Source organism: Alligator mississippiensis, chromosome 11, assembly GCF_030867095.1.
Source record: "Alligator mississippiensis isolate rAllMis1 chromosome 11, rAllMis1, whole genome shotgun sequence".
NCBI classification, from domain to species: Eukaryota; Metazoa; Chordata; order Crocodylia; family Alligatoridae; genus Alligator; species Alligator mississippiensis.
This window is the reverse complement of record NC_081834.1, coordinates 44,513,457-44,541,247: the sequence shown is the minus strand read 5'-3', so window position 1 is coordinate 44,541,247 and position 27,791 is coordinate 44,513,457. Positions and strand designations below refer to the sequence as shown.

The window sequence follows — 27,791 nt, the reverse complement described above, 5'->3', positions numbered from 1 at the left end:
TACAAACTGCTAAAGGCTCCTGCCTGCATGTGCCAACACTAGTTGGTGAAAGGAGAAGCCGAGGCCTGGAGGGGTTAGGTCATTCTAGGTCATGATACAGGCACAGCATAGCCTTGACTCCTCTGCTTTTCCTGTAATACTGTTTCTTCTGGCCTAAAGAGGAAGGATTGGAATAACCTTTCTCTCTTCTGTACTCAGGTGTTGGAATATCAGCTCCCTTGGCCAAGCCCCCTTCACTGCCTCTGGAACCTGAACCAGGCTCAGAAACAGGCCCTGAAGAGACTACAGAGCCCCAAGAGCGAAGAAAAGAGAAGTGTAAGAGCAGACTGGCTGCAGAATAGAACATCAGCAGTGAACAGGCTACTGCTGGCCCTTTGGGAGCAAACTCAGCACAACAACTTGCTGACTGAAGTAGTGGGGAAGGGCAGCTGCTTCTAGCATAGCCTGCAGTGCCTTCACCCCACTGAGAGCTTAGGCAAAATGCAGCTGTATGCTGGTAGTGACGTTAGCTTCTGCCCTGTGATGGTGGGTATTTGCTCAACAGCACCCAGAGGAGGTTTCTAAGTAGTTACCACTATTGCTGTTGTACTGCATCATGAAGGAACAGACAGAAAGGTCCCTTCTCTCCATTGGGGACCAGCTGCTTTGTTATTTTACACACAAGTCAGGTGTAAGCCACCCAGAGGGGTGCTGAAGTGCTGAGATTGCCTCTCATTGTGTTGTGTTGTCAACTACAGTGATCCTGCAGCTTTTAAAGCAGCAGATTGAAGCAAGTTCTCTCTTTAGGACACAGTGAGGATCAATCCCCTCTAGGAACTGAGCCTGGAGCCCCATCAACAGCCAAGGAAGCTCTGCCACCTCCCTGTAGCAAGGTCAGTGGTAGAAATGGGGAATGGGGAGGATGATGAAGTGCAGAAAGCAAGCGGCAGGCAGGTCAGTCTGTGGGCTGCCAGCCTAGAACAAAGCTTCTGTGCCTGATGGAGGAGCCTCGGCCAAGTCCTCTGTTCAGTAGAGATGTAGGCTCCTGAGCACTGGTGCAGTGGAGTTGTTCACAGTCCGTGCACAAGTTTGAATGAGTCGCACCTCTCTTGCACCTTGTGTGAAAAAGCATTTGCAATACTCTTCCCTTGGGCAGCTAGCTGAAAGGAACCTGTAGCCTGTGCTCAGTGCTGAGCCCCTGGTCAGGCTGAAACCCTAGCTAAGCATCATGCAGTGATGCCTGTCCTGCAAGGTGGAGGGAACACAGACACTTTCTCTCTATGTGACTCTTTGGCAGGGAGCAAGGGAAAGGAGAATAGGCTTTTACTCAAGCCTTGTTAAAGTTTACCTTGGTGCAGTTTCATACCATGTGCCCCAGTGTTAGAACTTGCAGTGTCCTCTGAAAAGCCCGTTATACTTCCTCTTTCTGTTGGAAGTTTTAAAACAGATTGGGCAACTTGGTTTTAACTGTCAGTTCCTCTGTAAGTTACTTTGCGCTTCATTCATGGCTAGTAAAAGGCTGCAGGTGAGCAGGAGCAGGCCTGTGTAATCACAGTAACTGATAACTTTACGAGTTAAGGAGCTGCTGAACTCGGTCACCTCACTGGTATAAATGGCATGTAAATAGTCCCAGGCAGGCTGACAGCTGCATCACTGAGATTTGTAATAATTCACCTTAGAGCAAAAAACAAAACAGTTCTACTGTCAGTGGAAAACTTAGGCTTGGAGAAGAGATGGGCCTGTGGAGCAGAATAGAAACAGAAATTGCATCGTCTTTTTATTTTGCTGCTTCTATCTACTCAAGTTCTAGAGGGAAGTTTTTCTCTCCAGAGGCAGCACACCCATTTTTCAGTAAGTTTATTGGTAGCAGAATTAGCCAGTTACAGTTGCTTATCTTCTGATCCCATGCATATTCTCTCAACCATCCCCTTCCTATAAGCTGAACCATGTAAAGTCTAACCTCATGTCTAACACTGCTAAAGCAAGAGGAGTTGTACAGCCACAGTCTCTAAGTGCCTGTTCAGCATCCTCACAGCAGCTTTTGAAGGCCAACCTATTCCACATGTTACCTTGGCCCAAGAGGGGAGCATTGCAAAGCCTTTTATAAAACTTTATTCAACCCCTTCAGCTGGGAAAGTAACTTTTTGGTGATTACTTCAAAAACAACTGCCGACTTAACCTTCTTGATATGATGGGAAGGGACAGTAGTGGAAGATGACTTAAATGCCTCTCAAATACAGCCCCTCTTCATGATGGTCACTATTATGTGAGGAAAATTACATATGTATCCTGAAGTTTGGTGGGTGCTTAGACAGCCTTGTCTGTGGTAAACTGTTTTGCAGAGGTCTGATATAAGATCCTGTGCACATTCCTTCCTCAGGAAAGGACACAGCAGGGCCCAGGCTCTATCTCCTAGGTGTCTAAGGGTTATGCCAGTTAGTTCGCTTATGGTTTTCTGTTAAGACAACTGTCACGTGTTGACTGATCTGGCCCTTCAGGAGAAACTGCCCTTGCAGCTGCAGCCAGGCTATCTACTCCACATCTAAACGGAGCAAGGAACATAAATGCCCACTTGAGGCCATGGGAGTTTTTCAAAGGCTCTTTTAGCTTAAACTGAGACTAAATTGAAGAAAATGAGATTTTACACTCCCATCCATTTCACTACTAAAGACATGTCTCCCTGGCCTGTTCTTGGTGCCACAGTTCCTCCAAAATAACCATTTCCTGACTACAAATTAAAGTAGAACTACTGCTACATAAAACCTCAAAAGCAGAATTGTTCTTGGAGCCCTTCTCTTTCACTCCCACAGGGCACATAGCTGCTAATTATGATTTAAGTGATTATTTAATGTCTAAAGCATGGAAATGCAACAGGTTCAAGGCGTCTTCAATAATGTTGTCACAGGAACTATGGGACAAGCTTCACAGGTGTTAAGAGTATTCACAGATCTTAATGACAGTTTGGAGCAGTAGGTGCCTACCACCTCCAAAAGTCAAGTTGTCTATCTTGTTCACCTTCTGAGTCTAAACGTGCAGAGCTGCATGGGTATTACTGAATGTAAATGTAGTTTGGGCCAGGTTCCTGTCAGGGCTAACACTGGCTATTGAGTCTGATTATGCACTGCCATGCAAAGTAACACAGAGGCAAGTTCAGCTTAACTTTCCTTCCTGATTTGCAATTTAATGCAAGTTCAGTAAACTGATGGCAAAAAGAGGTGGCCCTGTGAAAGCACTAAACAAAAAGGAACATTTAAAAAAACAACCTGTATATCTTAAGGAAACTGCAATCCAGCAAAATTGGGCTATAAGAAGGCTTAAAACGGAAGTGAGCAAAATAATGTTGCTTTAACAGCTGCTGCTGAGACCTGGGAAAATCTCCATTCCAGCTAGGGAGGTGATGGCCATTTCAGTTTGAGTATTGTATAAAAAAAAGTAATTTACCCGAACATGGATCAATAACTGACAGTGCCTGTAACAGAGAAATCCCATAGCCCAACTGAAACAGGAAGACTGCAATTCCCCTCCAAGTAATGGCCAAGCTGTAACATGTTGCTTTGAGAGGATTTGGTAACCTAAGTCTTTACACCAAATAGGTGTGAAGAAGCAAGAGAAGGGCAGGAATAAGGACTTATTTAAGGCAGTTTCTGGCAGCTTTTGAAGCAGCTTTTCTATTTTGACTGATTTAAGCAGCCTCTGCCAAACTTCAGGATACTTATCTGGACCACAAAGAGCAGCAATTCTTGTCCTACAAGACAGTAGGAATAGTCAGTTCTATCCCCCCAGAAATTTGGAGCCCCTGTTTATGCTTGTAGTTGTGATGATGGTCTGCTTTGAAGTTTTCTGTAATGTCACGATTTCATTGACATAGCACATGTGTTTGTAGTATGTTTACAAAGTTCAGAGGTATTGAAAGATGGATTTAAAATAACCTTCAGGGGGAAGTGTGCATAGGAGAAGCAAATCAAAGACAGCAGGACCGTGTTACTCTCTAGCCTTGGACTGAAGGGCAGCACACATTTCAATATACAATTGGAGATATAGCTGCTGAAGATGATAAATGGAATTGACACCATTTAGTTTTGGCCTTTGAGTCTTGTGAGAGAAACTGGATTTTCAGTAGCTGGATCTAAATCTCTTTACAGTGGACTTTTGGTGCTGGGGCAAGGATGAGGCTGGGCTGACTTCCATCCAAAAACTAAAGCAGAGTATAGAACAGGATTTTTCAGTGGGACTTGTATTCTTAAGTAACACAGGAGTTTGGTAGATCCATTCCTTATGTTTTAGACCAGCTCTTTGCCCCAAAACATGATCTCTGAATGATTTTCCTTCTTTCATAAACAGACATTAGCAATGGAAAAAACAGCTGATCCAAAAGTGTCATGGGTTTGATTTCTAGGGACATGGGAGACATCTGCTTTTTTATGATCATAGTCACACCCTTAGACCAGGCTGCAAGAACATTTTGGTGTCCTCCACCTCGCAAGAGGTGCCACAATCGATTCAGAGGCAGAGGTCACACAAAGACTCTTGGCTAAAATGAGTAGCTCAGAAATAGAAGTCAGACACCTGGTGTCATTGATTAAGAGGCTGGATTTCCCTTGGCAGGGTCCTTTGTATGAAGACAGACAAATTTGTAAGCTGAATGCAAGAAAAGCTTTACTAAAATAGTGAGACAAGCGCTATACAGAAATGCATGGCAAAACTGAAAGCACATAATTTAAAAAGTACTTCACTTCCCAAAATGTTTACGGTAAAAACTATTTATATTAGTTTCATCACAAGGAAGGTACTGCCATCTCCTCAAGCAAAGTTGCACAGACATGGTACTTTCTGTGGCAGTACTTAATAGGAATGATACAGGTGGAAGAAAGTAAATTTAGACTCAAACTTTAGTTTGCATTGGCTAACAGCAGCTTTCCTGAGAAGTTCTTAAGGGAGGTATTTGGCTCTTGCATTTTAACAAGTTTGTTCCTCCCCTAGCTGCCAGTGCTTGCCTGCTGCTGTAAGCCACTCTCCTGGCAGAATGATACCATGCTTGTTTTAAAAATTACAGTTTACTGCTTGAAATGTATGCCCTTTCCTATTTCTTGGCACTGAGAAGGCAGATGCTGCATGCACTCTGGTCCACCTGCATTCATTTCCTTTGTCCAGGGAAACACAAAGCTCCCAGCATTCAGCAGTCTGACATCCTGCAACAGGAGTTTGGACCAACAACTCCCTGAGAATTCAGGCTGGTCACAGTTGATATCCATTTGAGATATGCAAGAAGCTTCACCCTCTGTTGTAGCAGAGAATTTACTTAAACAGCCACCTCCAGTCAGACCAGGGAACTGTTTTATATGGCTGGCACAAGTATGATGAAATAAAGTTTGGCTGAAAAGGAAGCTTGATGACCCTCAGGATTTCAGGACCTGGGTGTGAGGAGGCAGCACGCAGTAGAACAGAGGCACCTTGTAGAGCATTCTAGGAGGTGGACTCTAGGTAGGAGGACTCTTCACTAGTAACAGACATAAAGACCATGTTTCTTTTCCATGCCACTCAAGAAATAACCCTTAGATCCTAGCCTTGGTAGTTACTAGTTTTCCAACTTCAGTTTGTCCCCATTATAAGCACACAAGCTTTGCATATTAAAGACCAAAAGGCAGCCAAGATATGTACACTTAATATCCCCACTTAGCCTTTCCAATTTTATTAACAACTGGAAGGCTTTGACAGGGGGCTCTTCATATATGCTGGCCTTCTTGCTAACACAAGGTACTACAAGGTAAACTAAGATGACCTTAAGTGTATCAACTACCCTGTGGTAACTATCTTATGCATATGTTCTTACCCTGCAGGTAGGTCACTCCTCAGCAAAAGTGAGGTACCCTATCCCCCACTTTCCATAGGGAGAGAACACGCATACAGATAGTTACAACAGAGTAGGTAACATGCTTAAGTTCAGCTCCTGGCTTACGCTGCAGCCAAGGTATTTGTGGACACATACCCAGTCTCACATCTGTCATTCAAATACAGTTCTTTGTTGTGGCTTCTCCTTTAGCTGGCAAATGAGAGAGTACCCTGCTCTAAGCTAAAAAGCTTCACTTGGTGGAAAGAAAAAATAAATACTTTGAGGAGCATTAGTGCCCATCAATTGTTATAATTTTGCTTAATAGAATCAGCCACATATTGGAGTCAAATGCCAACAGCACTTTACTATGGGCATTTTCACTGCTTATTAGCATCTTTCTTTACAGAATCAGCATTTTAACCACAGTCTATGCATACAAGCTCTTCTTCTTGTTGGCTATTAGAATCAATATGCCATGTACAGAGTAGTCCTAACACTGAACAGAAGAAACTCTGTGCAAGTTCTTGTTTTGTTTTTGAGGGTAGTTTTCTTTACTTTGCTACTGCTTGTTTGATGGGACTAATAACCAACAGACATTAATTCCTCTGCTTTGCTTAGGCAATTCTATTGTTGTGGTAAATGCTTAGTACACAAGCTGATATATTAACGTTTTCCCATTCTAAATCACACATTGTTATATTTTTATTACTCAGTGAGAGTAGTATCCGTGTTCAAAAATAGAGATGGCATCATTGCCATTCACTAGTTTAATCTTACTGTTTATCCTGCTAATGTGTCCTAACTTACTTGACTAACATAATTTGGCCCAGTGAAAGATGCAGCTAGTGTGACTTGTGAAATAAGGGTTTGCATGCAGGTGCTGTGTTCATAGTGTACTTGTTAACAAGTGAGCTGGCTACTGCTGCAAAGAAAATGAATAGTTACTGGGGTTTCCCTCCCACTTACAGTAAAAATGTAAGTTCTTAATGTCTTTCCCCAGTAGGCATGGTAGCAGACCACGTGTTGGACCAAAAGAAGTTAACAGCACTATTTTAGAATGGATTGCTTTAAATGCAGGTACCTGAACCTCTGCCAGATAGGGAAAGATTAACACAGAGACCTAATGGCGTGATTTCCAACAGCGCTGTCTCTACTTTGATAATAGTGTTCACTTCCAGCTAAGCAGCACACTCCAAGAGTGTGATGGCATTAACATTAGTACGGTACATCTTATCACTGTAACCAGAATGGATTATGCTATCTTTGTCATACTCTCAAGTCTGTTCCCAGTAGTCATTTAAACAAGTTTTAGTCCATGATTGGAAAATTGCCTGTGGTACATAATTACTCAGTCATTATTCATAATTACAATGTGTGAAACAGCTAAGCACAGCCATCACGTGGCTTTCACAGTCTAACATAGGATATGCCCTTTATTTCTCTTACAGTCCCTTGCAGTACACTTAATTTAAAAAAAAGAAAACCAAAACTGACCATAACTTAAGCCAACCATTCATAAAATAATAAGCATGATCAAATGATGAGAAAATGCTGCAAATGGTTTCACTTTAAGTGTTGGCAAAGGAAACAGGGGTCTGCAGACAGAAAGGCTTGGCATCTCCACAACTGTAGCAGAGGGTAGGATGAGATTATAAAGTGTCAACAACAGATAAAGTTCAATCATTGGAGGAGTCTCTGCAGAGACAGGCTAAAAGCCAAGGCAAATGGCAATGTTTTGTGTTGTTTTTTAAAGCTAGTAAAGGAAGTGTGGCCCTAATCAGCTTTTCCATGTCACAGAGGAGAAGATTAATAGAACCAAAAACATTATGCGACTCAGACACATGTTGAGCATCTTTATAGGGCAGGGAAGTAGTCTATAAAAAGGAGTCTTTGGATCCCATTTGAACTGGGCTCCCCCCAGCAGAGCAGCAATTGCATCACAAAGAGCACTGTGGAGAGGTTACACGTTGCCATCTTGACAGTAATCAGCTCTGTAAGTCCAAGGCTACTCAGCATGTGATCTTTACAAGCAAACACACTACTAGAGTGTGACCAAAAACTTCCTTTTTTTTAAAACAAGGTTTGAATGGTGGTTTGTTTTGATTGAACATAGGAAACACAGGAAGCTTCTTCCCCATGGGATTCAAATATGCATAAGTGAACAAATCAACAACACTCCCCATAATCTCACACACACGCACACACGTACGTCCATTGGCAGGCTGGCTCAGCACCATGCCACTGACAATTCTTGAGCATGCTACTTAGGAGTGTAGATTACTGTCTGGAAAGCTGCTTTTTCAGGAGCCTCATGCATATCAAGCTTTGAATAATCTACCGGTGAGAGTTTCAAGGCATGATTAAAAGCAGAGGAAGGAAGAGAAGAGGAGACACAAAAAAATGTGTATGAAAACCCAGGTAGTTTTAATCATGATTTCAATACATCTCTGCTTCTCCATTTAATTTTTCCTTGTCCAGCTGACATGCTGACTCCTATCTGTATACCCACAATGCAGAGCTTGTATGTTCCACAAAGAAAGGAAAGAAGGATGGGGGAGGAGAGGAAATCAAATGTAATTTGGGGGAAATGCTCACAGAATAGAGCTAACTCATGTTTCAAAATTGTTCTAGACCAACATTTCCTAGCAATAAGGCAGTGTTGATCACAGTATTTTAGAGCTGGCATCAATGGTACTGCAGCAGGGATAACTGAAATGCCAGCCTAGGGCTGTCTAGAGCTTTCTCCACACCTCTCCATTTCTACTGTTCAGCAAATTCTATTCAAACTGGCAAGGGGTTTTGATCAGCTGACACTAAATGCTGTTGTGCACAGCAACAAGGAAGTTGTAGACACAATGTTACAACATAGGACAAATATTTGGCGTTAATTTCACGTTCTTACATTCCACTGTTTGGTCTACAAAGCAGATGTGATTTGCTTTAGGGCACAGAAAATAAGAAAATATGGAACAAAGCTGTATGTAGGGTGCTGCTTTCCACAGCTTCACCCTTGCTATCTTTTGGATTGTTTCGAAAGAGAGCCAGGGAGATGGCAGTAAAATTTATGAATCATCAAGTCACATTTATTAGGGATCATTCTCACTAATTGAATCTGGTGGCTGTGAAAGTTGCCAGCAAACATTAATTTTAAGCTGCCAAGCCTTCAAGCAGTGCATGACTCCTGCCCACACTCAGTGCAGAGACTAGTTTTCCAGCATTAAGTGGTAACACAGAACAGCACAGCTCCTACAAGTTACAAGAAGTCCAAGAGAGAAAGGTATTACTGGCTTAGAAAGACCCTCATAAACACAGGATGTATGTTGCTCAGCATTTCTTTTAAGATTAAGACTCTATTGTTGAGAGTTCATTCAATACATGTTCAAGGGCTGCAAAATACTGCACAATCACACCAATAAAAGAAATGTCCACGTAATTAAGAAGCCTCACTGAAATGAGCATCAAACCCAAGACAAAACTAGTACAAGACAGCAACTACAAGTGCACACTACAGAGCCAATTTTTTTGTCCTGCCTTTCCTCTTGGTGCTAAACGCTTTCCTCAGCAAGTGTTTAGCACCATTCTGTTACCTCTGAAACCTGGAGAAGCCAGCAATGGTTGCTTTGTGAACACCTCCACATGTTGTGTTGGGAAGGGCTTGTAAGAGCTGCCAAGTTTTATCCTTACACTGACCTCCTCAGTTTGTCTGTCCATCTCTACTTCTAAGAGTCTATGACCCTTGTAGCAGTTTTGTTTTTGCCTCGAACAAACTGCTACTTAGAGCAACAGTGAATCAGATCACAGTGTTGACCTCTGCAATACTGGATTGATCCCATCTGCAACAGAGATATGGATGCTGGCTCTGAGCCCCTACCACTAATTATTTTATAATCTAGGATCTCCCAGACATGCCAATCATATGGAATTTACAATCAAAGTCAATTCAAATTTCACATCTGTGTAAGGAGATGCCCAGAGTTTCTGAAAAGCCTCTTGTAGAAGCTCCTGTTACAGTGTTATGAATAGGAGATGCTAGTATCAGGATGAAAATGGAAACGTTTCATAAATGACTTCTCAGCAAGATATGCTGTGATACAAAGCAGTCCTCTTATGCATGAAATGATGAGACATGCATACCTTTTTTGTGACTTAAGCAGTGGAATTATATCCACACTTGAGCCCCTAATAATAAATTGTGTACACACAGAAACAAACATTCCCTGAATCTGACTGAAAAGCTTCCCCCTTGCATCTGTGACCACTGGCTGAGGAGAAATTTTAACGTGCCAAGGATAGTGCAGTTCAGCTATTTTGTAAACAAAAATGACTTCTGTCTCCAGAGAGACCACCCAGAAGAACATGTCCCCCTCATCATGTAAGATAAGCTGGCCCAAGAGCATTATATGATTGTGCTGGCACAAAAACCCCCCAAAAAACAAGTATTCAGCAGCAGTAGTTATTCATGAACTGGAGGACGAGGTTAGGCAAAAACTAACAAACATACAGATGAAAAAGGCATGAACCTCACTGGCTGAAAAGCACGGTGGTTCCAGATAGCTAATGCAGGTTTAGTTTCATGGCTCACTTTGAAGATAAGTAACTAAACAACCTCTGAATATATTAAGTGTGATTGTCTTACACAGACTTACCCAGAAACCAAAAAGGCAGAAAACATGGGTGCATTTAAGCATCCCCTTACACAGGGGACCGGTAGCCAAACAACCTATATAATCTTCAATCAGCATCTCTCCAGCTCCATGCATCTGGGGAGCCAGTACAGTACATATCACAGTTCAGCACTTTCCTCTGGCTTCCTCCAATGTTTGGGGTGTTCAGGATGAGAGGTAATTGTGTCAATAAACAACTTAATCATAATACCAAGCAAGTGGAAGGCTTCCTCTTGCCATGTAGCAATATGCTGCTAGGAGATAAAGCAAGATCCTTTTATTTTTTGCTTTATCAGAAGCAAGGCAGGGCTGAGGACTGCTGTGTTCTCTCCGGGATCCATAGGCGTGAAATTCTCCATTTGGCTGCCATGCATTCAAGCGCTACAGACAAGGCTGGCTCAAATTAACAAATTACCAAACAAGGATTCTGATACCAGTTTCCCTCCCCATGACAAGCTGAAGACAAAGAAAAGCTGGTCTCCACATTAAAATACTAAAACCTCTACATTAAAATGAGAAATGTTCTCAAGTCACTGCCAAGTAGTGGCTGGAATGTTTATACCTGGAATTATTCTTTGGCTCTTCTCAGGTTATATCCAGAGACTGATTAACACCCCTAAAGTCTGGAATCCTATGAGAACACAGTGGTGCCTCAGACATCATGTAGACTTGGATGAAAAGGGGGTCTTGTTTCCATAGTCTATTGAGGATATATTTCTGAATACAGGAGTCCTTCAGCTGAAATAGCATCTCCAAGTCCCACAGTCCGGATGGGATCTTTGCACACCAAAACAGGGGTGAAATGAAATGAGATGCCCTCCCTCTGCCAGTGTGCCACTGGCTCCCCTGGATTGAGAGAGATTTTGGTGTTTGTCTCTGTCTGGGAGGTCACAAACTCCAGGGGAGCTTTAAGAGAGACTTTGTCAGTGTCAATGGTCTCAGTGGCACAAGCCTGTGTCCCCGCCACTCTAGCTCCAGCAGCCACAGCCGCAATCTGGTTACCCCAATACCCATCCACAGTAGCAAGGACATGGTAGGCCAGCGTGTGGAAATGGATGCGGGTAAGATCAGATGGTTTGTCTGTGGTCCTTCCATGCTCTTTCAGGATCCAGAACAGGATGTCACTGACTATGCCCACATCTGGAACTCCATTCCAGGAAGTCAGGGAGGCGTGAGGACCAGCAGCTGACTGAGTCAGGAACAACAGTTCTTGTTCATTTAGCCCAATAGAGTTCACCAGGGGAAAGACCTGCTAACAGAAACAGTGAACAACAGTTTTTCTTTATGGAGACAGAATTAGATTTCCATCCCTCCTTATTTCAGGGGTACTACTAAGAGCAATACCTCACAGTGTACTCATGGGGTCCCCTAATAGGTCTTTACAGCCAGAAACTGAGCACATTTGGTTCTTTGGAGAGGCTGAACAATACACTTGAGCACAAGTACCCTGTTCTACAGGTGTACACAAAGGCAGAAGCAGCAGCCAGGCATTCTCCTGCCCAACTGAGTAGCATGGGGACAGAGTGAAAGGGAAGGTCTCCATGACAGGAGATTGAGCCCCATCCCAACTTGTCAAAGCCCAATTCCGTCTGACAAAAACCCAGCAGCAAGGGACACACAAAGACGTTATTCCTGCAGGAAACTTCATGTGCTATCAGACACATTCATTTAGCATAATTCACTTTCTCTAGCCTCCATTTTTCAATTCTTCAATTTCCATATCATTAGCTGTCAACAGTGAAAGCAAACACATCAAAGTCCTGTGAAGCACAAGTTATTTGGGAATGAAAAGGAATAAAGTCGTCTTACAGGAGGAAGAGTTCAGTGTTGCCAAGTCCATTTATAAGAAGTAAAATTGGGCTTGTTTTTTTTTAAGTTGCTTTAATATTTTGAGAGTTGTGGTTGATAAGCATCCCCACTCCCCTCTCTTTGAAATGGGTTGGGCTTGTTTTTAAAGGCAGTATCACGGTTTTTTTTTTCTTCTCATGAGACTTGGCAACACTGAAAGAGTTGTAAGCATTACTATCTGGAAGACGTTGCAACAGCCCCTATGGCCATGTCCAGACAAGCACGGACTTTTGGTTCCCTGGGGACAAGCAGCAGCAGCACCTTGTGCCACTGCTGCTTGTCCCTGGGGAATGCCTGTGCACTCTTACCCCAGTTACCCCGGCAGCCTTACCTGGGGTCCTGAGGGTTGGGGAAGCTATAGCCATGGTGCTCCTGCAGCTAGGAGTCTGGTCAGCAGTTGGAGTATGGCTCTGGCCAACCAGGCTCCAGTTTTGGGCGGCACACATGTGCTGCCCTGCTTTTTTTCCTATACTTTTTTTTTTTTTTGACCCTGGGATCTCACAGGACTGCAGATGCTGAACACTTTCAGTTTTGCATAAACCTGATTTAGTGTCACAGTGTGTCATTTTCAATACATCAGAGAAAGCAGTATGCTGAGCAGCTGAGGGCAGTGGATGACACCTCCTCAATGGAGTGCTCCATTAAGATGTTTTCAAAAAATACATATTCTCTGTGCTAAGGACCGCACACTTCACTATCAAACTAAGTAGTGCACATAGAGTTTGGAAATCCTAGAAGAGCAGTGCCAAAATACAGTCCCAATTCTAAGTCTCCACTTATAAATCACCCACCAGCATGTACACTGCAACAGTGCTGGAAAAGGCAGGATGAAATGGGGCATGTCATCACTTTGGTTACCTGAAGCATAATCTTGCTCATAAGATCCTGGTCAGTCATACTGGCCAATTCCAGGTGTATAGGAATATCAGTGGGGATATCTGAGAGGGAAGTCACAGCCTGCAGAAAGAAAAGGAACACATGTATTAAGAACAAAGGTGTTTAGCTCAGAAACATAAGTACTATTTAGCGTATTTGTCTGAATGCAATTACATTTTTAAGTGACCTGCCTAGCAAAGGGTCAAAAAAGAAAACATGTTGCTCTGAGGAAGAGAAAGCCTCTAGCTTTCAGAATCTCTAAGCAGGAAAAAGGTATCAGACTGTCATCCATGCCCTATTCAGCATTTTTTAACTGATTATTACAGAAGACTGCCCAACCCTGTAGTAGCCACAGATTGTTTGTCCCTGAAGTGCAAGGAGAACTCAATGAATCAGGATGCTATTATAAGAAAAAAAAATAGTGACTTCCTCAAGCCCCAACTGGATAACCTGATATACCTGCTGCCTACAAAACATGAGTCTTGGTTGTAGGCTTGATTATAGTCATATATGGAATAGAAACAATTCATTCAGCCATTGGATGTAGCTCTAGTACTTGGATAAATCTACTCTACCCTGGCCACCAGAAAGTGGTGTCTTTCTCCTAGACAGAGCCCAATGAATCCAAGAAACAACAACGTGGGATTTAGATGATCTCCACTGAACCTTTGGGATAATCATGAGGTTTGAGGAGTCTAAGAGGATATGCCTTTGACCTGCAATAGTGGGATGAGGGACTGTCTGAAGACACCCTGTATTTAGAAGCTGAAATCTTAGAAAGAGGGGTTGTACTACAGCATTCACTGGGACTGAAATTAAAGAGACAATACAGTGCTCTGCCCCTTGGGTTTCTTATTACCTCCAATAGCCTCTTTGCACGCATTTCCTTGCTCTGTCCTTCCATCATGTGAAGGCCTGAGAGTACCACAAGGTCTGGCTGAAATTCATCCAGGCTCGCCACAAACACCTCCAGCATATTCATGGCACCATTTGACAGATCATGAGAGAAAATAAAACGGTTGGCATTGGGAGCTCTCGTCTGTCCCCATTCTTCACCTAGGAAGAAATCCCCAGTCAACAAAGAAAACAATCGAGCCAGATAACTGGAGGGCTATTTTTTGATCTCCTGTTAAAATACAAGCATCAGTCAGGGCTGTCATCACTCCTCCTAACAAGGCAACTCCCTGCAGAGGGCTCTAACTTGAGTTTGATCAGTACCTGACACTTCAGCTGTGCTTCATACTCAGGTCTGAATACCGCAAAATGGTTCCACCCAGCCCAGCGAGGTAGGGAAAACAATTAAACTAGCAAAGACTTGCCAAATGGGGACACCGATTATGTAAACCACGCCAACTGGGCAGCTGCACTGATATCCAAGTGTTCATTGATACAGCCTTAGTACCACAGCAAAACCAAGACAGCTTCCCCACACCTACAATGTTAAATGGGTTGGATTAAGGGAATGAAGGCAACAGAGGCAGCCAAGTGTAGAGACAGCAAGTAATAGAAGATTTTGTTTTAATTGAATTGTTAGCTGTAATTTGAAAGGAGGAAACTGCAGGATGAAAGACTGCCCAAGAGTATTTTTTGACCTAATCCCAGGGCTAGTGTGGGAGCCTGTTCGCTCAGACCTCAGAGCCCTTCTTAGACATCTGAGAGTAAATATGGCCATTGCCTGATACAGAAACTCTTAGGCTGCTTTCTGCTATAGTTTATCCAGCAACAATTCAAAAACTTTCCTGAAGGGCAGTAATGAACTGCACAATGAAGCATGCACTAAATTCTATCTAGGGCTGGATTTTATGGTCTACAGAGCCGTGTATTCCAACAAATCAAAGCCCAGAAGACAAGGATGTGCTCCTTTTCCACATGGCATAGCTACTCCAGGTATGCTTGCAGAAGCAGGGAAAGAACAAGATCTACCTGAAGCTACCTGTGTGTTTTCCATTGACTGTCATCAATTGTCATTAACTGACCTACATCAAGAGTTCTTTAGATGGAAAACTGAGTTCATACAAAACAGAATGCAGTAAAAAAGGAAATATCAGAAAGTTTAATCAGCCAGGCTTGCATAAGTGCTGGGGCATTGATAGAACTGGCAAATATGACAAAGGATACACTTTTTAACCATACATGGAGCTTTTTAACTATGATCTTCTAGCTGAGCTGGAAAGCACAGCTGCCACTTCTCTCTCCTGTTCATTGCTCATGGTGCAAAAAGCTGACTATTCTGTCATTTGTTAGCTATGCGCAGACAGAGAGTTCAGGCCAATTGGTGCCCTCCTTTTGTACTTAGGGTCCTTTTTAATATTGGCATATTTGGTAAGATAAGATTTTTTTTTGCTTAGGATATATACTTGATCCATGCCTACAGCTGTTATAGAGTCATGATGAGTCTGTTTAGATTATTAGCTTTTGGCTTACACAGCTGACAGAACTCTGATAGGATGACAACATTTATACAAACCACAGTTCAAAGGAAAATAAGACCTTCAAAACAGTTTAGGATGCTTATTCACCTAGCAGGCTACCTCAGCTCTGGAAAACTGATGAAGCTATCAGATTGCCTCCCAGTGCTGGCTGCTAATGCTGATAACTTGCACAGTTCTGAAACTAACTGACTCACAGGAAGTTTAGAAAACATATTACAAAACCAAAAATACATTAGAATTTTAAACAAGGCATCTCTTACCTTGCTATTTAAAATACCATACTCTGCTGGTTTATTTTAAATCCCTATTGGATTTGCAAAAAAAAGCAGGACAATCATCTCACAAATACGTTGGTCTTGTTCAGCAGGTATCTTAACTATAATTTCTATAAGTACTCCTGTCCTTGCGGTGTGAGGACACTAAAAGTACCTTGTCCTCCTGCTTTACTTACAGTGTTTTTGATATTTTGGGCACAGTGACTGGTAGCTGAGTGAGAGGGTTGTTTGTGAAGTTTTAAGAACAGGTCAGACAGACACTAGGATGGTTTAGATAGAGACGATAAGCAGGGGACTGAACCAGATGATCCTCCAAGGTCCATTCCAGCCTACTTTTCTATGATCTATCAACCAGGACCTATTACTGGGTAGCCCAAGTCCCCTCTTCCACAGCTGAAAAAAATCTAAAGCGGAGCTTGAAGACTCTGCACTAGTGATCTATCAAAAGGCCAGCTTCTAGGTATGAAAATTGGATGTCTAGCCTGCAGGTGGTCACCTATCATTACAGACTTGCTTCTGGGACAGAAATAGAGGGAACCCCCTCCACCCCCATTTGAGAACAGACACAGCTAATAATTAGTCATATACAGGAATTCTTGGTTTAGTCTGCTTCACCCGGGAGGATACCAGAACACTTTGAAGACCATACAGGATTATCCATCACTAACATGCAACCTCTGGTATAAAACATGGCAGATAGTCTGCATCGGCTAGAACAGCACTTTTTAAAAGAAGATAGTGAAGATTAAGAAGGCAAGATGCAGTTTCTCCATATACTGGTCTAATCCAAGCTTTCATACTCTTCCTAGAAAGAGCACAGAATGGATATGCAAGTGACCACAAAACAGACCTCTAGCTTTAGTCAAAATGGCTCTGTTTAGAAGCTCAGTATCTAAAGTTATTCTTAGTCGCATGATTCCTAAAAATAGATGCCAGGTCCTGAAATCACTGGTGCTACCTATCACCAAGCCAGGCTTTCCATAGTGGTCTCCCAAACCATGGCTAAGATCAGTCCTCTAACTCAGGCCAAATCTAACCCGTAGAGCCCCATTACTTGACCCCAGTGCTGCCTCTATATTTGAACTGACCTGAACCAGCCTGGCGGGCAGGGCCTGGGATGTGGACTGTACATGGCACCTGCTCCTGCCACTCCAGGAACTGTGCTGCACATGGTACCCATCCCAGGCACCCCCAGACATGCACTACACAAGGACTCCTTACAGATGTAAAAAAAATGTTTAAATGGCACTTTATTTTATACTCAGTGCACCCCCACACCAAGCCCAGCACATGCTAAAAAAAGGCACTGTGCTAGCTGGACCCGGCTCACAGAACATCTGTATAGATCAGGCACTTTAGTGGGACTTTTCTGGTGTTTTTATCTAATAAACATAGAAGTGCCAAAAAGGCCTGCTAAAGTGTGTGATCTTTACATATGTTGGGTGAGCCGGGTCCAACTAAGGTGCTGCTTCTTCCAGTAAAGTCCATTTTTACTTTTTTATTCCCCACATCTGTCCGTAGTCATGGTGCCTGCTCCAGCCAGTCTGAGACAAATGGTGGATGCGGCATCCACAGACACCACATACAGTGGTGGGTCCTAGACCAGCTGAAGCAGGCACTGCACACAGCACAGTCCCAGAGCAACTACCGTGGGTGCTGCATTGAACAGATTCAGAAGCAGCTGAAACAGGCACTATAGATGACAGTCCAGCCAGGGTGGGCACGTGTAACATGGTGCCTGGTCTGGGATCCAGGCTACATGTGGTGACTGCCTCAGCTGGAATGTATTATTTGCAGCACCCATTCTGGCCACTCTGGGATTCACATGCTGCATGCAGTGCAGATCCTGGTGCAGCAGAAGTGGGCGCTGGATCTGGCATGAGGGGGAGAGTGACAGGGGTCCATGGATCCATTGTCACTCATCCAGCCCACAGGACCAGATAAACTCGACACCCCTGTTCGATGGTGTCTAACTGATGGTGGGTCACAGTGCAATGGCAGAGGTACTATAATGTTGTAGTTTCCCCTTATATAAGCTACTTAATAGGCAGAACACCTTGGTAATCACTTCCCATACACTTACTATAACGAGGTATGGTATGATGGCAGATGCCACGGAAGGTAATGAACAGAGGATACATTACTCTAGTCTAGGTACATACACAGTTTGATGCTCTCCCTCTAATCTAAAGCATCGGCTCCTGCCAGTGTTGGAGACAGGATACTGAGCTAGATGGACCATTGATCTGACCCAGCATGGCACTTCTCATCTTCTTATATGATCTTATGCTCAATAAAAACTTGACTGTAAAAGAAAATTAAGCCAATATAAATAGACAAGGACAGTACTGTGTTGCTGCAATGGATGTGGTTGGTAAGTTCCAGAGCCATTATTTCTTATCTCAGTATCTTGTAGGACTCTCCCTTCCTTTTCTGCCCTATTTTCTCTAGCCTATTTTGCAGTGTGGTTTTGTCCTCTCAGGTTTGCACTGCCCTTCCCAGTTCTGGCATCTGCATCTCTGACTGGTGCTGAACTTACACCATAACAGTACACTCAAAGTTTAATGAACTACTACATGAACAAGTTACCTGTTTTCTGAGTTAATGCATCTAGAAATCCTAGAAGTTTCATTGACAGGCATGCAACTAACAGTAAACCTTTCCCTGTTCAAAGACCAAATTATGTTTCACCACTGTAACAAAGAATGGCTCCACAGTCCAGCCACAGTTTGAAAACCATTACAGAACAGTGTATTTGGGAATATAACTGGACCCAATAAATATTTAGCCTTCCAATGTTTTATAACGGGCAAAGTACCTGCTTGATACTCCAAAATAAGGTGGAATTCATCAGTTTCCTGCATAGATTCTGGTGGGACAATTACATTATCATCAAGTAGTTCGTGGAGTTTAGGACCAACCGGGCCACAAAGAAGGACCTAGAAGCCAAAAGAACACACATTAACAAGGATAGACTGGCATGAACCATATGGACCTAGGTTCCATAAGCATTTCTGCATCTCCTTCCGAGTTCCTTTCAGAAATATATGAAGATCAAGTATCAGCCTGCAAACTGGTCCAATATCTGCTCATCTCCTTGGCTAGTACAAACACATATGTGTGTCACATGCAGACAAGGCAACAGGCTTTCTTCAGGATGCTTTTTTAAAAAACTTGTTTACATCTCAATAATGAATGTGGTGCCCATGGAGGTGAGGGGCGAATGACCAAGTGCTGCCAAGCTTCTAAAAACTTTTCCAACAATCCCTTTAATCCTAACATGCAACATCCTTACTACTTCAATCTCGGTTGAGAAAAGAATGCGTGGAAAGGCTTCTCTTTCTGAAGGAGTGCAATAATTGTATTGTGGAAAAATGCCTATCAGATACTTTTCAAATTTGAAGTGTTACCTTAAATGATGAACTGGTAGTGTATTAACCCAGTGGCTTCATTTGCTTGTCAAAGAATGTACCTAAGCTTCTGTATGAAATGTAATACACACACACACACACACACACACACACACACGTGTGTACACAAACAAATCGGATCGATTCTGTAAATAATGGCTGTGAAACACTTGTGGGGTAAGAAAGTCCTGACTTCAGGCATCAAGGGGTTAAACAGAATTGTACCAGTAGCTCCCTAATGATACAACAAGGAACTGAATAATCAAATGCATGGGTGAATGGGTTTCAAACAATCTGGTGCTCACTCACTGCACCACAAAGAAGTCTTGAGTTTCACTGAACTTGCCAAAAGAATAGCAGAAATTAATGAAGGATCAAAACTGCCTAATCATGCATATTTGGTCTATTAAAGATAATGTCAACATAAAATTACAGATGAGTGGAAGACAGTAATTCATGAGGAACACAAAAGAGAATGCTGTTATTGATCTACAAAGTTTAAGAGATACAGAGAAACGTGTAAGCCAGCTATTTGTTTCCTTTGTGTAACATCAATTAACAGCAACTTTGCTAGCAGTGTTTGCCTCCACTAAAAAATGAAATCTTAGAGGAATTTTTCAATTATACAACATACAAGTGATTTTAGTCCTACTGACAACAAAAGAAGGAAACCAAGTTTTTGGAAACCTTACCTTCAGGTGTGGATTTGTTGCAAGCTTCTGGCCAATTAGAGCAGCGTTTCCTCCCACATAGAGCTGCAAGATGGATCAAACATGCATGTGCAATCTGTTATTCCAATAGTTTTTTTATAGATGCTTAGTCTCTAGCATGGTCTGATGACTTTAAATAGGTTTTGTAGATCTGCAATAGCTTGTGGGATGCCAACAAAGCTGATAAAGTGCTTTAGAGGGATTGAAGCCAAAATAATTCCATAAATTCAGTAATTTTTGTCCCAGTTTATTAGTTAGCTAGTATTTGCCTTCTGGTAGACCAGTGCACTATCCAAATCAATTTGTTCATCCAATAAGTATTCCTGAATTCTGTCCATTTAATCTCTTTTTTTGGCAAGTTATACTTTTTTTAATTAGTGAGCTAGATGTACACTTCCAAATCTTGCTCTATGGAACTGTTGAAGTATATGGAAATGGTTTCCAGATCATTATTCTTAAATCTGTAATTTCACCACTTGCACCACATAGAAAAGTTAGAGCTGTTTATACTGTGTCATCCCTGTCCTGCTGCCATAAAATATAAGGTTTTACTTATGTTTGGGACATCTTCAGACCTGCTCTTATTGATTCTCTTCAAATTAATAGAGCTAAAGCATAAGCAACTCATATTTGGGAAGGTTACAGAAGGGGGAGAGAAAAAGCAACTGAAATCTGGGATATCAGTTGACAGGTAGATTTTTTTTAAGGTTCATTAATACATTAAAAGAGCAAAACAAAATTTGTTTTCTGAATCTCTTCCCCATGCATTTCAAGGATGAAAAGAGCCGTGAATAACTGTACAAGGCTTTCAAGTGTGGCCTTAAGATGAAAAACTTACCTGTGCTCCAGGGTACTCAGAGGCTGCCTGTGCAATGTGATGGAAAGACACTGCATCACTGAAAAAGCGCTCAGCAGCTGCCCCTTTTTGCATGAAATGAGAAAACGCTTCTTTCAGGTCCTTTTTGGAATTCAGAACAGCATGATCTTCCCCATTCCCAGGATCAAGACCAAGCGCCTGCAACAGCTTCACACCAGAGAGGACCACATCTACGCAGGCATTGACTCTGCAGAGAAGGGGACACAAAGAAAAGAGGTGTTAAGAACACTGAATGTGACACCAGGGGCATCCCATGAGCCACGGGACAGGGCAGTTTTTCCACACAGCATTTAGGATTTGTTGACACAGGAACTGCATAGAATTTCCTCAAGAACCATCTTGTGCTGATTTACTACTAAAGTGTCCTGCTTTTGACATTTTTTGAGCTACAAGAATATGTACAATGGATGTTATTTCCAACACTGTGTTTAAATTAAAACAGGGCCCAGAATGAGTTGCTTAATTCCACACAAAACCAACTTTCTGTTCCCCGTCAATTCGATGTTGTACATGTACTGAGAATCTGTTGTACCCACATCAAACAGAGTGGATACAGTAAGAGTAAAAACTAAGATCAGACAGAAAGCAGTAAAAGGAAGACAGTGACACAGAGAAATGAGGACTGTATATGGGCTCTCTAACAACTCTCCTATTTTCATCATCCTTCAACACAGTCAATGGATGCTTCTTTCCCCTCAGCAGGAAAAAAAAAAGGCACTGGTTACCTAAGGACATGGACAGATGTGTACTTGAAGAGGCTTCAAAAAGGGATGGGAAGCAGCTGCTCAGAGCATGATTCTGTAGCATTACAAGTGTATTGCAAAACCACTCCAGCTTTCATCCTACCCCTCCAGGGTCAAAGTTTGGGTAGCTTAGCTCACCTGGATCACTACAGTATCAAGTACATGCAAGTTTCACAGCAGAGGTAACCAACCTGTGGAATGGGCAGCCTCTGCATGTGGCACACAGCAGAGGGAGAGGACAGGCAACACAGCAGCAGAAAGGAAACAGAAAGCAAAGCAGCAGATCAGGTAAGGGATTGCAGACTCAGGGGCTGGATCCAGATGTGCAGGCATGTGCGGTGCCACAAACTGCACACACTGCACATTAAACCATGCATGGTGCTGCTAATTTGCAGCACCAGGGCAAAATTTGCTACCAGGATTTCCCAGTAGCAAGAAGAAAAAAGTGCTTGCCCTGAGGCATGTGGAGGCAGGAGAGCAGCCAGCCCAGAGTTGCCTGTTGCCCCATCTTGAGGCACCCTGCACCCCAGCCAAGGAGGCTAATTTATGGCATACCTGCTAAAAGAATTGGCTCCATGGTGCTACAACAAAAAGGGCTGCTGCCCTGTCCTGAATAGCAGCTCCCCTATCCCTTCTGAAGCCTCTCTAAGTGTACATTTGTCCAAGCCCTGAGTTAATACTTTATATTTGTTCAGAGACCTAAACTCTATGGCTATTACAGACAGTTCTTTGCCATGACACATAGGAGTGCAAAATATCAGCATATGAGCATGGAGCTGGTAAGTTGATTAGTCCTCAAAACACTGCTTCCAAGAGAAACCCCAGCAATTACCTATCATGCCATGGTGCTCAAATTTTTGGCTCTACAGGCCAGATAAGTGACCTGGAGCCAGTCCCGTACACCAGGATTGGGCCCCAGGCACCCTCCAAGGCCTCCACACTGAGATTGGGCCCCCACATGCCAGAACTGGGCCCTGGGCCCTAGTGCTGCCCCACCTGACCCTGTGTCCTGGGATCAGGCACATGATCCAACATGTAGAGCCCAGGGCTCCCCATGGGTCTGGAAATTTGTTTCCCTACCACCATATTTCTGGACTTGTAGGGAGCTCCACAGGCTGGAAGACACAACATTGCAGGCCTTATCTGAGCACCCCTGAAGTAGGGCAGCTGTCTGAATACAAGTCAGTATTACCTTTCCTTGCACCCTTGTTCCAGGGCTCCTTGTTATCCACACAGCTTGTGCGGTTCATCCAGCTGACACTATGCGCTTCCTTGGCCCTAACATCATTGTGCCCACTTCTTAAACGACCTCTGTCAAGGAGAGTAAGCTTAGCAGGCACACCCATTCAGTATTGCTCTCTCAGCAACCTTTCTTGTGCAATTTGCTCTGTTGTAAGTGAAGACAGCATGACACAAACTAAAGGGCATAAAAGGCCTGGCGGGTTCTCAGTTTATACAGTATTGCAACTCGTTCTGTCAGAAATGTCTCTGTACCCTGATCTGACATGCTACAAAAGCCATCATTCCCCAAGCCATTGTTCCCCATGCACTGCAGTGAGATCAAGCAGCATTTTAACCTCAAACTGAGAGCAGCAAAAGGTCAGCAGTCCCATGTTTTAATATACTAGTAACAATGCAGTAATGATGTGAAGCAGTTACAGTTGTTTCAAGTAAGAAAACTTCACCTAGACCTCTAATCATCTAACTACTGGTATCTTCTATCTGCCTCCCATACCATTGCTCTACCTACATGCTCGCTTCATGTTTTTAATGAATTCCCTTAACATTAAGGGTAGGCTACTACTGATCTGCTCCCACTAGCGAACCTTGAGGCCGCAGGTGTTTAGTGTATGCAGGGTTCAGTCTCTTTAAGGGCATTAAACAGAGACAACCTGAAGTGCAGACAGAACTGAAAGTGAAAGGGCTTTTTCAGTCTAGGTAGGGCAAAAAGCAAAAGTAAGTCAGACATCATAAGCCACCTCACACTTTTGGTACGCTCATTTTCAGGGAAAATTTCCATCTAGTTTCACCCCCAGGCACTTCAGTCCCCAGTAGCTACAATGCCAGCTATACAATAAGTCATGGAAGATTTTAAAAGTTTCTCCACATCCAAGGACTAAGGATACTAGCCAAAGTCAAACTGTGCTATTGCAACCTAAAGCTTAAAGTTTCAGTGCCTTTACTCCCCCCCACCCCACCCCTTTTACTTGCTGTGCACTTACTCTACGTCATGTCCTCTACATGTAGTCTTTACATTTCTTTTTTTCCAAAAAGTAGCAGTCTCGGTCTCATCCTCCTACACCCCTTCTTCCCATTTCCTAATGCCATGTTTCTAGGGCAGTGATTCTCAACAGGGTTGCAAGGAAATAAGCATTTGCTCTTCTCTGTCTGGCCCTTGGGAAAGGCGGTAAACGCAGGCTAGTCTCTGGGCGAGCTTCATTTGAGATATTTTTTTTACACTATAGCACTATTTACACTGGAAAAGCTACAGGTTTAACAAACTGAAGCATTGACAAGTCTATAGGATACACAGAAGCTAAAATAAAGCTGTCATTAGGGCTAGTTTATGACACAGTATTCAGCAGCATCTAGATGAAAAATACATTTCGCCATGATGAATTTTCAACAAGAACATCTCTTTTTCCAGTCTCTGGATGTGCAACTGATGACATGTATATCTGAAAAGGAAGTATTTAAATCATGCAGCGTGTACTGTCTGGGAAAAGAACTACAGAGCCTCTCTCTGAGCTTGGGCTAGAAGAAATGTCCTTTTAGCTGAGGTAGTGCTAGTATTATAATTAATACCTGCCAACAGTATGTTGTTATATGTCATTACATGTACTGAGGTTTCCGTTCCTATTCTTCAAAGCAGCATAATGTTCCAGCAGGAGGGAAACAGAGCTCTTCCTAGCAGCAATTCAAGAATCTCCCCCTCCAGTTTCCACAAGATATATGAAGCAGCAGTAGCAATTAAACTTAAGACAGCAGGAGTCCACAGTGTTACTGTCCATGACTGTACATTAAAACTTCAGAATCAGTTTTCACATGATTCTCACTTATCTGATGTAAACTAAGGATGACCTCGCAGCCACTTCTAATACGGAGGGGGGCTGTGTCCCCTTCTGATCTTCAGTGCCCAACTTTCAAGAGCTTTCTCTTCTGAAAACTGTTTTGACTTTAACCCTCCCAAGGTCAGTTCTCTCTGCTACCTCTACTGCCATGGAAGTAAGACCAGCTTATTCCAAGCAGCTGTCTCTGGCAGAGCAGATGGAATACTTCCAGTCCCTTGATATCTTTCCCAATCATTATGCATGCTTAGATCCATACACAAACACTGGAACGATGCAGGTCTGATGGGTCCATACTTTTGCAGAGAGCTTCACCTTCTTGACTCCAGACCACATGAAGGTCCTTCACTGCTGAAGCTGTGAGGTTAGTTCTTCTCGGTAAGTCTGGCTTAATCTGATCAATTAGAGTAGGTCAATCGCCCACTGCTTCCATGATCATTTATTAGGTTGAAATGCATCAGTGCTCTAGATATTGGTCTTTGCATAAGGAAGCGGCAGCCAGAAAGTAGCCGTCTCTCACCAGAAGCTCTCCAGTGCATCTTTAAGATCGTTACAAGTTATGAGGAAATCACATACACAACATAAAATCGGCAATGCAATATTGTCACAAAAAGCAAATGCGATTTTGGGCTGCATTAATGAAAGCGTTGTACACAAGACAACAGAAGTTATAGTACCATTCTGCCATACCCTAGCTAGGTTTCAGCTGGAGTAATGGAGTGCAGTCTTGGGCACCACATTTTAAAGAGGATGTAGAGAAACTGCAGTCCAGATGTAAACAGCAAAGATAATAAAGGGGTTGGAAACCAAGCTATATGAAGGACCTAGGTATATTTAGTTTAGAGAGAAGAGATTAAAGGTGTATATGATAGCAGCTGTGAGGCTGCCCTAAAGAAGATGGAGAAACATCATGCTCTCTCACCATGGAGGGGAGGACCCATGGCTATGGGTTTAAGATGCAGCAAAAAGCAGATTTAGCTCAAATCTCAGGAAAAGCTTCCTAACAATAAGAGTAGTAGGATAAAGGGGCAAACTGCTTAGAGAAGCTGCGAAACTCTCCTTCAGTAGAGATTCAAGAGGTTGAACAGGCACCTATGCAGGAATAGGTACTCCTACATCTACACAGGGGGTTGGAGTAGGTAACTCTCAAAGTTCCTCCTAACATTACAATTCTGTTATTTCCATCCTGCCTAAGAAGGACAACATAGTCCATGTCAGAGAAAAGGTCTGGCCAGGAGTTACGCTGAGATGTGCAGAGATCCGTTCAAGTCTCCAGTCTGCTGAAGAGCAGATCAGGACTAGTGTCCCAGGACGCCTCACTCCAGTGCTACTGCAAAAACTCAGATTTATGATTTCCTGATCAAGCTCATGCTCCTAAACTGTTATGGAGACCTTGAGGTAGTCTTGGGGGAGGACCTCAGGAACACTCAGGCACCACAGAGCGCTGTTTGAATTCTGAGCACTCACAACCCAGGCATATTAATGTATCCTTGCTACAGGCAGATACACTGATGCAGAGATAAATGGACTTCCAGGTCACACAGCAAGTGCTGGAGTTCAGAAAAATCTATAAGGGTGCCCCCTCCTAGTCTCCTGCTGCTCTAATCACTATACCTTTCTTCCTCATGAATGCTGACTGGTGAGCGAGGAGTCTGACTGAACCCAAATCAGAAGGATATTTATGCACCTGCTTTCCTTAAATGACTGATTTTTCCTGGAGAAAAGTGTTCTAATGACTGTGGCTGGATCTCAGGCCAATGGAAGATGGGTCCCTGAAGTCGTACAGAGCTTGCTTTATTTAAAATGTAAATGTTGCAACAGTCCCAGCTCAGCATCTGGTGTTCCTGTATTCAAATCAAGAGGGCAAGCAGTGGGGGAACCTGCAAGCCAAGCCCCGTGTGCAAGGAATCAACTCCACATTGCAGAGCTGATGCAATGAGGCAGCACCAGTGGCACTTGGACTAGGGCATGGCCCATACCTCACACCAGCGCAGGCGGAGGATCATCGGAACAGGCCCTTCTAAGGCACCTGATCCCCGACTACAGGCCTGAGGCAAGATATCTCCCAACCAGAGCAGCAGCTCAGTGCGGACACTACTTCAGGAGGGGCCTCGGAGCAGAAGAGAGCTGGGGCCTCCTCGCCTGTTCACGTCAAGCCATGGAAGTGGCTCTTCCTGCCCGCACGTCTCCCAGCCAGCAGCTCACAGCAGGCGTCGCTGGCGCTGCTCTCCCCTTCCAGCCTCCGATCCCACAGCCTGGGGTCTGCCGAGGGGGCAAGGAGGATGCAACATGCTGCCCTGCACAAGCCCAGCCATCCGTCCCACTGGCCATCCAGCCATCCACCCATCTGTCTGTCTGCTGGTGCAGCCATCCATCCATCCACCCACCCATCCTTCCTTCCCTCCCTCCATCTGCCCCTCCATGCATCTCTCCCTCCATCGGTCTTTTGCTCTTCCCGTCCATCCCTCCATCTGTCCCTCTGCGCATCCCTCCTCCATCCATCCCTCCTTTCGTCTTTTGTTCCTTCTATCCAGCCCTCCCGCCTCCATCCATCCTTGCTTCCTTCCGTCCATCCGCCCATCTCTCCACCTGTCTGTCGGGCCGGCCGGCCGTCCGTCCACCCACCCCTCCACTGGCCTTTCATTCCTTCTGTCCCTCCCTCCCTCCCTCCATCTGTCCTTCCACGCATCCTTCCTCCATGCATCCCTCCATTCGCCTTTCGCTCCTTCCATCCCTCCCTCCCTCCGCCCAGGCCCCGCGCCGCGCCGCGCCGCGCCGCTTACCCGACGGCCACCCTGCCCCAGCGCCGCGCGGGCCGCAGGATAAGCGCGTCCCAGGCGGCCGCCACGCTGCCCTCGGCCGAGGCGGCGCCCGGGAGCCGGCGCAGCGCGGCCGCCACGTAGCGCAGCGCCGCGTCGGGCAGCCCCGGCTGCAGCACGAGGAGGCCGCCGAGCGCCAGGGCCAGCAGGGCCCCGCACAGCGCGTGCCGCATCCCGCCACGTCCCGGCCGCCGGGCCCACTGGCGGAAGCGCCCCCTACGCCATTTGCGTAGCGCCAGGCCCGCGCCGGCCTCCGCCCG

General features: G+C 44.1%; 2 protein-coding genes across 6 annotated transcripts in view; one reads left to right on the top strand and one right to left on the bottom strand.

The window, feature by feature from the left end:
• The window catches only part of BBS4 (Bardet-Biedl syndrome 4), an 80,110-nt gene extending 68,899 nt beyond the window's left edge, over positions 1 to 11,211 (top strand). For 2 of the 4 annotated variants that reach the window (XM_019499344.2, XM_059714920.1), the window contains exon 15: positions 199 to 11,211. In XM_019499344.2, the coding sequence (XP_019354889.1) occupies positions 199 to 341 (143 nt within the window). In that variant the 3' untranslated portion in view covers positions 342 to 11,211. The remainder of the gene's footprint in view (positions 1 to 198) is intronic. The other 2 variants (XM_019499343.2, XM_019499340.2) reach the window with 2 other exon arrangements.
• On the bottom strand, positions 10,736 to 27,791 carry ADPGK (ADP dependent glucokinase). Of its 2 annotated transcripts, none has more exons than XM_059714921.1 (7): positions 27,496 to 27,791; positions 20,863 to 21,088; positions 20,007 to 20,069; positions 18,723 to 18,843; positions 14,057 to 14,253; positions 13,180 to 13,278; positions 10,736 to 11,725 (listed from the first exon to the last, which is right to left on the bottom strand). In XM_059714921.1, the coding sequence occupies exons 1-7, from the start codon at positions 27,702 to 27,704 to the stop codon at positions 11,174 to 11,176; spliced, it is 1,467 nt and encodes a 488-aa protein (XP_059570904.1). In that variant the 5' UTR covers positions 27,705 to 27,791; the 3' UTR covers positions 10,736 to 11,173. The 2 variants fall into 2 exon arrangements, with proteins under 2 accessions (XP_059570904.1, XP_014459958.3); XM_014604472.3 differs by having other exon boundaries at positions 10,736 to 11,722; positions 27,496 to 27,780.